The following is a 10,452-nucleotide window of genomic DNA, read 5'->3' on the forward strand; positions in this document are numbered from 1 at the left end:
TAAACACTCAGTCGAATACAGCGAGTTTATTATTATATGATGAGAAGAGGAACCGGCTGTCCGCTAACACGGCAGAGATGCTGATTTTCCTCAAAAAGAACCTTCACTTCATTTTGAGTCTTCTAGTTTTACTACTACAATGCTGCACTAAGTTTGTTTACTTTTATTTTGTAAAAATAAAAGAACATTCAGCACTAGCTTGGATGCAGGCAGTTTTTTTCCTACAGCACTGCAGAGCTATTCAGTCGTTAAACATATACAGTACATTGGATTAATTTGAATAACTGTAATGTACTTAAAGTGTGCACTGTGTGAACAGTATTATCCAGTTCTTATCTAGACAATATCTAGAAAATACAAGTATCGGTTTGAGACTCGGTATCGGATCGGGATCAAAATTAATGATTGGGATCGGGAACACAAAATCGTGATCGGGACATCCCTAGTTTTTGTAGAAGATAGATAGAACACTTGCCTAAACACATGGACTGCAGCCAATAACATGAGCTTTACTCACTGTAAGTACCCAGATTACTTAAGGAAAGAAAAGACGGCAAATATAAAGCATTTGTCTTTATGTTTTAATTGAAAAATAATTCATTTTTCAGCTTTCATCTTTTGAATGTGTAATACAATAATTTGAGCTTTGTAATACAGTGTTGAACTCTACTGGTTTTGGTAACAAAAAGTGCCAAGTGGTGAACTGATTCGCTAGCACATGAATGTTAAGCACCAACCACCATGTCATGTTCTTTGATGTCTTAATCATCCTGGATGTGTATGCCAAGTCCATCATTCAGAATGTATTTGCTGGTCCTTATCAAGTCATACACAGATCAGAACTAATCTTAACAGGAGTCTTTCAGGAAGGGTTTTTTTCCCGATGCCCACGGTATGCCTCGAGACGGACGTTGAAAAGAAATCGAGCATTGGGCGAAGCAGAACTGTAGGGTCCGTACTCTTTCACAGTGCTAGAGAACTCCTTCGGTATGATAACGAGGCTACTTGCAGAGAAAATAAACAGCAGCAGAAAATGGGACCAGCCCCTTTTCACATAAGTTATCTTTAAGTCTTTCTTTCAAGTCTATTGTGGTCTAAACCATCCAGCAAACCGAAGAGCGTTTGTCCTTTAAAAAAATAAATCCAACCGAGTGCATGCCCAAATCATAAATCCGAGCCGTGCATCATCGCATTGGCACATGACAAATGGCCACAAGCTGCAGAAAGGCATGATCGAAGATAAAAAAAAATCTCGATGATCCATTATCGTTTCTTTTTCTGCTTTAAAGCTTTCCTCCGTTTCACGATCATCTCATACAGTTTGTCCATGCCTTCGTGGAGCCCCTCACCGATGATAGCACAAGCAGGCTGAACGTGGTACGCAGTAGACGGGGTCAGCTCATTCAGTGCCAGCTGCTTCTCTATATCTGCCACCGGTAGAGACCTGGGCAGGTCTTGCTTGTTGGCGATGACCAGCAGTGGTGTTCCTTGGTTCTCTGCAAACTTGGTCACCTTGTGCAGTTCTGTCTTGGCCTCCTCGAGCCGGTCCACGTCCACCGAGTCCACCACGTAGATGATGCCGTCTGTACAGCGGCTGTACGACTTCCAAAGCGGACGGAGCTTCTCCTGGCCACCGACATCCCAGAAGTGGCAGCTGATGCCCTTGGCTGCGCCATTGCTAAGCTTAATCTTCTCCGTGTTAAAGCCGATGGTGGGCACCGTGTTTACGAACTCGTTGAACTTAAGCCGGTAGAGGACAGTCGTCTTGCCTGCAGAGTCCAGACCTAGCATCACGATGTGGAGAGACTGGAAGGCAGATATGTTTGAAAAGCTGTTCCCCATTTCTTAGGTGCAGAGTCACTGAATCAGAAGCAGGAGATGGTCACAACGAGGCAGTCATAACAAGGTCGACATTGATACCCGTAGGAATTTAAAAAAGAAGCCTTTATTCCATGGGTAAATGCAGTCGTAATCCCAATGTATAGTCTTTTTCTGTTCACATTAGCATTCCTCCCAATGAACAGGTTACAACGCCATCTTCCCTTCTCCAGCCAAACCGGTTCACACTTTCTGGCTGGTTTTTGCTTCCAGTCAGTCTTCACAAGGTAAACCCAGCTTTTTCTTAAACATAGTGGAGTACAAATTCTAATTATGTCCTTTTATTTTGAATATATCCAAGGAATAAGGTCTCAGTAACGGATTGTCCAAAGCACAAGGTAATCAGTAGTCGACGCACACTGCTGCTTTCTGCTCCTCATGAAATGAATGCTGAGAAGAACTGCAGAGCTGTGAACCCCTCTCTTAAACCCCGCCCACGTGTGCAGCAATCCGCCAGCCTACTGTGATTGACAGTTGAGAATTTATACGCAATTGGCTAATACAACAGCTACCGCGAGTTGTCCCGCCCCTTATCACGCCCACTATCTCGCTGCACCATTCCCTCACTGAAACACACCAGAGCTGTGAATTTCGATTTAATTTACATGTAAAATAACCAATGTAATATGGTTTTAATGGTTTAAATCAGATGTATCGACTCCTTCGAGTCGATTTCAAAGTTTGGTGTCGATTTCAGTTCTTATTTTCATTAATTTCACAAACTTATTTTAAAAAAAAACAAGATTAAAAAACAAGATTTAAGAAAATTTAATTAGTAAATTAAATTAGTACAACTGTGTTTTATTAATTAGAACACAATAAACCTATAGTCGAAGCAGGACACACTTGATTCTGAACACTTGAACTCTTGTTTGGAATCAAGTAAATAGATTCTGACTCTTAGAGCCGCATTCAGTCTGTTTGTTTTCTTGAATACAAAATTTGACCATACCAAAAAACCCTTTTCATTTATTTAATTATTTTTATTTATTCATTTTATTTGAAGTATAAATGACGGGACATGTTTTTTAAGATTTAATTGTAATAATCTGTTATAATCCGTTATAACAGATATCTAACAAATATATCAGATTTATATTATTATTATTTATTTTATTTTATTTTATTTATTTTTTATTTTTATTTTATTATTGTATTTATTTTATTTTATTATATTATCTTATTTCATTTCATTTCATTTCATTTATTTTTGCACTCCAGCGCATTAGAATCGACCTTAAATATGCAATGTCCGGTAAAAAAACGAATCGACTCTTTTGTAATCGTTTTACAGTTTAGAGTTTTTGATTCGATCACAAAGTTTGAATTCGGACAGCCTAAAAATAAGCTTCAATTCATATTTCAAGGTAATCATTATTGCACCACAAAATAAACTACATTTTATTAAAAATAAAATTCATTATTTGTTAGTTTTTCAATATTAAAAATATAGCAACAAACTTTGTGGAACAAATAAAGTTTCAACCGATGCCAATGGAGTCGACTCTCAGATTCTAATTCGGTTTCTCCATAAACGACTCCAAGTTCTAAATGAATCACTACTACAGATATGGTAGTTTATAGTAAATTTTAGGTCTGCGGCGCCATCTGCTGTCACGAGCTTTTACTGTAAACAGATTTTAAATATAAACATCTATTATATTAAGATGTAGAGCTGGAGTTTCCAAACATTTACCTAGAAAATGACCAGATTTTGTAATAACATAATAATAGAGGGTTGAACTAATAATACACTGAGACAATAATAATGCTAACCTTAACCGAAACTGATACAGAATACAGTGGTACCTTGAAACTTAACAACAATTGGTTCTGGGACTGGCATTGAGTTTAAAAGGTGTTGAGTTTCAAGGTATTTTTCCCCTAAGGATGTATGGGAAACCTGTTAATGTGTTCCATGGTCCCGTGGACATGCATATATTTTAGGCTAATGTAAAATAATGGGATTGTTTTTGATACTTATACACTGAAAATAACACAAATATAATATAAAAACACTGTTGACTCTTACAATTTCACATCACCCTGAGCTGTAACACAAGTTTACATTGAGAACAGTGAGAAATAATCTAGCTAAAAACAAATATGTGGAGCTTTCAGACTGGATCTGACGGTTATTCCAGACAAATGCAGATTCGTCTCATATGCACACTTACGTTTTCCCGCACCGCTCAAGCCGAGCACTGAACAAAGCGTCTGTTCATTGTTAATTTGTTTAAGGGAAACATTGAGTTTAAGGGTACAAATTTCACAAGATTTTGAGTTTAGGGGACGTTGAGTTACAAGGTATCACTGTATGTATAATATCAGGTTAGTTTTATTTAAAAAGACACAATAAAATGTTACACTAACTTATTTGTATGCAACAGTAACATTGTCATTAATCCCACAAGCCCAACAGAAAGGCAAAACAAACTCTTGGTTGGCAAACTCCTGTATAATAAATGTCCGATCTGCTTTTAGTGATTTTTGAATTATATTTGACCATTCAGACAATGTATCTTCCAGCACAAGGTGGCAGGTAGGCGCCTTTTCTAAACTACTGCTTCAAAATTAGACGCTTATTATTTGTTTCATATAACTGATTCTATACAACGTGTATGGGTGTATAACAAGTGTAACTATTACAACTAAACGTATTAATTACACCAGGTAGCAATATAACACTTGGCCACATGTCCCTAATTGCATTGACATTTAGTAGATGCTGTTATCCAAATCAACTTACAGCTGAGAACACACACACAACAAATGAAGGAATGAGGACCCTTGCTAATAGTCCCAACAGTGGCAACTAGGCAGTGGTGGGTTTTAAACCAGCAACCTTGCCCAAAACCTTAACCGCTGAACTACCACTGCTGTTATATGCTATATAACATACAGTATTTGTACATCTAATATACTGTACATCAGCAAATGAGATTTCATTAGATAAAAATATGATAGAAAAGTGCTTGTAAAGTAAGGCCACTAGAGGGCAGGGCTAGTTATATTAACTACTTGAACTAGTTTAAAGTTTTTAAACAGGCTCATTTTAAACATACATTGCTTAATAAATAAATAAATAAGAAAGAAAAAAACACACTTAAATCGCACATTGGATCTTAATGAACTGAAGATTCAAATTAAAAGTCTTCTGTATAGCCTAGCGGTTAAGGTACTGGACTAGTAACCAGAAGGTTGCTGGTTCAAGCCCCACCACTTCACCAGGTTGCCACTGTTGGGCCCTTGAGCAAGGCCCTTAACCCTCAATTGCTTATACTGTATACTGTTCCAGTATTGTAAGTCGCTTTGGATAAAAGCGCCTGCTAAATGCCAAAAATGTAAATGTTTACTGAGTAAACTGTCATTTGTTGAGAACAAAAGGAATAAAATGAAATCACAGGCCTGATCCAAAACCATCCAAAAATTAAAAGCATAGAATGTATTTTATTTGTCTGATTTAACACACCCGTTATCAATAGGTGTGGTTGAACCGCTTGAACTCAATAGTTAGTCCACATACTTTTGGCCATATGTGAGTTTATAGTTTTAACCACAATAGAATGTTTAGTCTTTATTGTGCAGCCCTGATTTTTACATTGCTTAGATAAAAGGAACAGTAGGCAGAAAAAATGCACTTCACTTCCAGGCTGTACCAGTCACCACACACACACACACACACACACACACCTCCATACACACATCCCCACCCAGAGGAAGGGTGGGGGAAGAGAGAGAGAGAGAGAGAGAGAGAGAGAGAGAGAGAGAGAGAGAAAGTCTGAACTGAAACTGAGATCAGGGTATTTACCACATGTATAGTAGACTAAAAAGTTTAAATAACAATGGTTTGATAAAATTAGGTGATAAGTGGTGCCAGGTTTTAAACCAAGTTATGAAAAAATCCACAAAACACACACACACACACACACACACACACACACACAAAACACACACACACAAAACACACCTCACAAATTTGTTACACTTTTGTTTCTGTGCAACCAACCTTTCAAAGTGCACTACTATTGACATACTAGTGACATACTATTTAGTACAGTACAGAACTTCTGTGCAATACCGGTCAGTGCAACATCTGTTAACTCCTGTTAAAGACAGAGTTTAACAAAGTTTAACAAACATCCAAACATCCATTAGAGACCCTGCACACAGAGTTCTGTAAAACCATCCTAAAAGTGCACAGACACACAACGAACAATGTGTGCAGGGCAGAATTAGGCCGATTTCCACTTATTATAAACATACAGAAAACACAGAAAGCAATTAATTTCTGGATACATCTAAAAGAGAGTGACCGCCCCAATCTTATAATTATAAAGCCCTGAAATATCAAGAGCTGAGCAAAGATACCAGTCCCCTCATCCAACTGGTCCTGAGTCACTGCACAGATACACCACTAACACACACAGACACACCACCTACACCAAACACATAACACTAACACACACCAGCACACTAATAACACACACTATCACAATAAAGACTCTGGAACAAAAATCATTCCTTATTTAAAAATTATTTTCTTTAATAAATAAATAAGCGTACTTTTTACTTTTTCCTGCAGTAATTTGTCCAAGAAGCATGTTGTAATTTGAACTCCTAGAACCAACAAATGTGAAATGTTTAACTGTTTTGCCTTATATAGACAGTTTTAACTATATAGACAGCTTTAGCCATCCTTATACATTTATGAAGCTATTTAAATGACTAAAATGTACTTTTCCTGTTGTTGAGGTGGTTTCCTCGAGTGTGCATCTTTTGTGTTTAGCTTTAACATAAAGATGTTTGTTACAGTTATTTACCGTACAATAAGTGTAGACTCACAAATGAACACATGCAAGCCTTCACAGTGTATAAAACTTTCTTTCTTTGGCCCGAATGGGGTAACGTGAACACAACACAGGTGCAAACAATGACTGCAGAGCTCAGAATACAAAAGACCAAGGCTGAAGTCCAATCCGAAGTCATCGTCCTTATCAGGGGTAGTCAGAAGTGAAACCGCCCACGGTAGCCAATTGTAGACTCTGTCCTAGTCTCTCTAAATGAGATTTGGGACTGGGGAAGTCTATTTTTCTATTACTGCAGCCACAGCCAGTTTTACTAAAACCCACTCAAACACCAGAAAAGACATCCAGAATAAACAAGCCAGGTCTTTAATAGTAGATGTTTTAGAAATAGACTTCCTTTCGGAGATGTTTAGATATATTTTCACATCCTTTCCACTGACTAAACACTAAATACTGTTTCGCTCCAGTGCATCGTTGTTCACTTTGACCTCCTAATGCCTAGTGCAGTACAATCAGCACTTCATACCATACAAATACTAAGATTTATTCTTACTGCTTAATATTGTTCTCACAATTCTTCACCAATGCAGACATTGTTTAAAAGTGATTTCCTGAGTGTGTCACAAACTGCATCCTGTGTCCTACTTAGTGTGTAACCAAACCATTTAAAGTGCACTAAGTATACAATTTAGTACAGTACAGTTTTTGCGCTAGTTTTAACCAAGTCAAATATTTTCCAGATTGTGTCCTAGTTAAGGTTTGGCCCCTGCAAGACTAGGTTGTTAAAATAAAAAAAAGGAAAGCTGTCCTTTGAAAGAGTAATTCATGAATGAAACAGATACACTTTAATCCTAAAATCCTGTTAATGTACACTTTAGTCCTAAAACAGGATTATTTGCAGTTTTTTCCTCTACAACAAGTGGATTTACTAATACAATACAATAATTACACATAGCATAATAATAAAATATTTGAACTTTTTGTGTGTTCTAGAGCTGGGTGGTTCCTGAATCACCCGGGTTATTGATTTGAATCTTCGTACTGAATCAGGAATCATGAGTCCCAGGTCTTAATTAACCCTGAGCAGACTCACTAAAAACACTGCAGACTCAGATGATTTGGCTGAACCGACTTCACTCCAGTCCGTGAATCTAAGTCTAAGTCTAAATCTAATCTAATAAGTTAAATATTCCAAAAACAAGCGGTTAAACACACTGGTGTTTGTTATGTGGCTGATTTTATGCACATGCTATTATTATTATTATTATTATTATTATTATTATTATCAGTAGTAGTGGTATACAGTAGATTAGTAATGCAGCATATTTTCTTGTAAGCAAAACAACAAAATATTATTATTATTATTATTAAAATGCAAATGCTTACAGGCTACTTTAGGACTGTACCACTTAGGGAGTATCATAGCCCTTCCCCAATTTATTGACTGTTTGTTTTGGTGCCACTGTGGCTGCCTGACTGGGTCAAGTTACCATGGGCAATTTGTTGTTGACCATCCCCCATTTAACCCTTGACCCATTAATATACCCATCTGATATACAGTACCTTCCTTGTCGCTATCCCCCATAATCAAGATTCCACTTAGAAAAAGTGTCAACTTGAACTTGTCACTGACAAGAGAAGTGTGAAGTGCCAAGAGAATTAAGAGAGAAGGATTTATTTACAGAAGATGAGAGCACGGAAGTGACATTTGGATGCATTTTCGTGCAGTAAATCAAACACAATCAAGATATCAGTACAAGTGACTCAAGTGACTCAGTTGAACCAGATCAAATTACTGAGTGACTCAGATTAACCCAAGTCCATAAAATGAACCGAATTTACCACCACTAGTGTGTTTAAAATGGCTTTTTTTAAAAGGGGTTAGGGTATAGTCATGATCACTTCAGAATAGTCTGCAGCCCAAAATATAACAACAAAGACTTGAGGCCAGTTAGATTGACTAAACACATCAGTAACACTTCATCCTGATTAGGGCCCACACAAAGCAGCAGTTAGGAACTGACTTCAGTCCGACTGTTGCTTGGTTCACTTTATGACCCTATACCACATCCATCAATGGGATGTGACCCTATATACCACCTACTGACGTTGTGTTTGGATTGTTGTCTGAGCACAATAAGTTCAATAGGTTCAATAAGTTCATGTTTTTTGGCACAGCATCTAATTTATGTACAAAGTTATTTTTAGTTTTTCTTATCAGTAATTTTTATTGATTTACATCTGACTTTTCAGTTTGGGTTTGGCTCCCAATGTTGGCAAAAAGACCACTGCTTTCTTTGTAATAGGTACAGTCAAACTAGTCCTACTTTTATGGGCACAGGAAATCTATAATTGCAAATTAGGAAATCACAAGACATTTTATGAGTATTATAAAAATACACTCTATGGACAACGTTGTGACACCTCTTATCATTTTTGAATTCATGTGTTTCAGCCCTGTGCACAAAGCAAGATCTAAAAGGACATGAAGAAAAGCTTGGTTTAAAGAAACCACAAAGTGACCTGACCTCAGCCTCGTTGAACAGCTTTGCAATGAACTGGAATGTCAACTAAGGCTTTCTTGACCAACATCAGTGCCCAGCACCACAAAAGCTCTTTTGACCAAAATGCACAAATTCCCACAGACGTTCTGGTCTCATGAGAAGCTTTCTCAAAAGAGTGGCTGTTGTTCTAGCTGAAAAGATATCAAGGTCATACTATTTATTTATTTTTTTATATTTTCTTTTATGCATTTTCTCCTTCTTCTACTACTATTACTTTTATGTCTATTACTACTTCTATTACTACTTCTACTACCACTACTACCCCTACTACTTCTTCTATTTTTATTACTACTTTTACTACCACCACTAATACTATTTCTGCTAATACTTCTAATACTACTACCACTGCTAAGTTTACTACTGCTTCTACTTCCATTACAACTATTACTACCTTTAGGTCTTCTTCTACTATTACTTCTATGACTACTAATACTAAAACTACCACTACTACATCTATTCCTACCACAACTACTACTAATACTACTTGTACTAGTACTTTTACTACTACTTCTTTCACTTGTATTACCACTACTTTTACTACCACCACTACTTCTAATACTACTACCACTACCACATTTATTACTGCTAATACTTCCATCAGCACTACTACTACTTCTAGTCATTCTACTACTATTACTTCTATAACTACTAATACTACTACTACCACTATTTCTATTACGCCTACTACTTCTACTACTATTACTTTTATGTCTATTACTTCGACTACTACTTCTTCTACTACCACTTCTTCTGTGACTACTACTACCCCTACTACTTCGATTTTTTTTACTACTGCTTTTATGAACTGGAATGTCAACTAAGGCTTTCTTGACCAACATCAGTGCCCAGCACCACAAAAGCTCTTTGACCAAAATGCACAAATTCCCACAGATGTTCTGGTCTCATGAGAAGCTTTCTCAAAAGAGTGGCTGTTGTTCTAGCTGAAAAGATATCAAGGTCATTTTTTTAATGCATTTTCTCCCCCTTTAGAGCGTCCAATTGCCCCACTGCATCATGCTTCCTCTCCACCAATACCGATCTGTGCTCTGATTGAGGAGAACGAAGCCAACCCACACCCCCTCCGACACGTGGGCAGCATGCCGTATGCATCTTATCATCTACACTTTTAATGAGTGCAGTGCAGCCCAGCTGCGTGTACGGAGGGACACACCCTGAGAGCACTCTTTTTCTCATCTCTGTGC

General features: G+C 37.3%; 1 protein-coding gene across 1 annotated transcript; it reads right to left on the reverse strand.

Annotated features, from left to right (window-relative positions):
- Window positions 1-560: 560 nt before the first annotated feature.
- On the reverse strand, window positions 561-2,248 carry arl4cb (ADP-ribosylation factor-like 4Cb). The gene has a single exon (XM_063006124.1). The coding sequence runs from the start codon at window positions 1,840-1,842 to the stop codon at window positions 1,264-1,266; it is 579 nt and encodes a 192-aa protein (XP_062862194.1). The 5' UTR covers window positions 1,843-2,248; the 3' UTR covers window positions 561-1,263.
- Window positions 2,249-10,452: the final 8,204 nt, after the last annotated feature.

The sequence above is a fragment of the Trichomycterus rosablanca genome, chromosome 12, assembly GCF_030014385.1.
Source record: "Trichomycterus rosablanca isolate fTriRos1 chromosome 12, fTriRos1.hap1, whole genome shotgun sequence".
NCBI classification, from domain to species: Eukaryota; Metazoa; Chordata; class Actinopteri; order Siluriformes; family Trichomycteridae; genus Trichomycterus; species Trichomycterus rosablanca.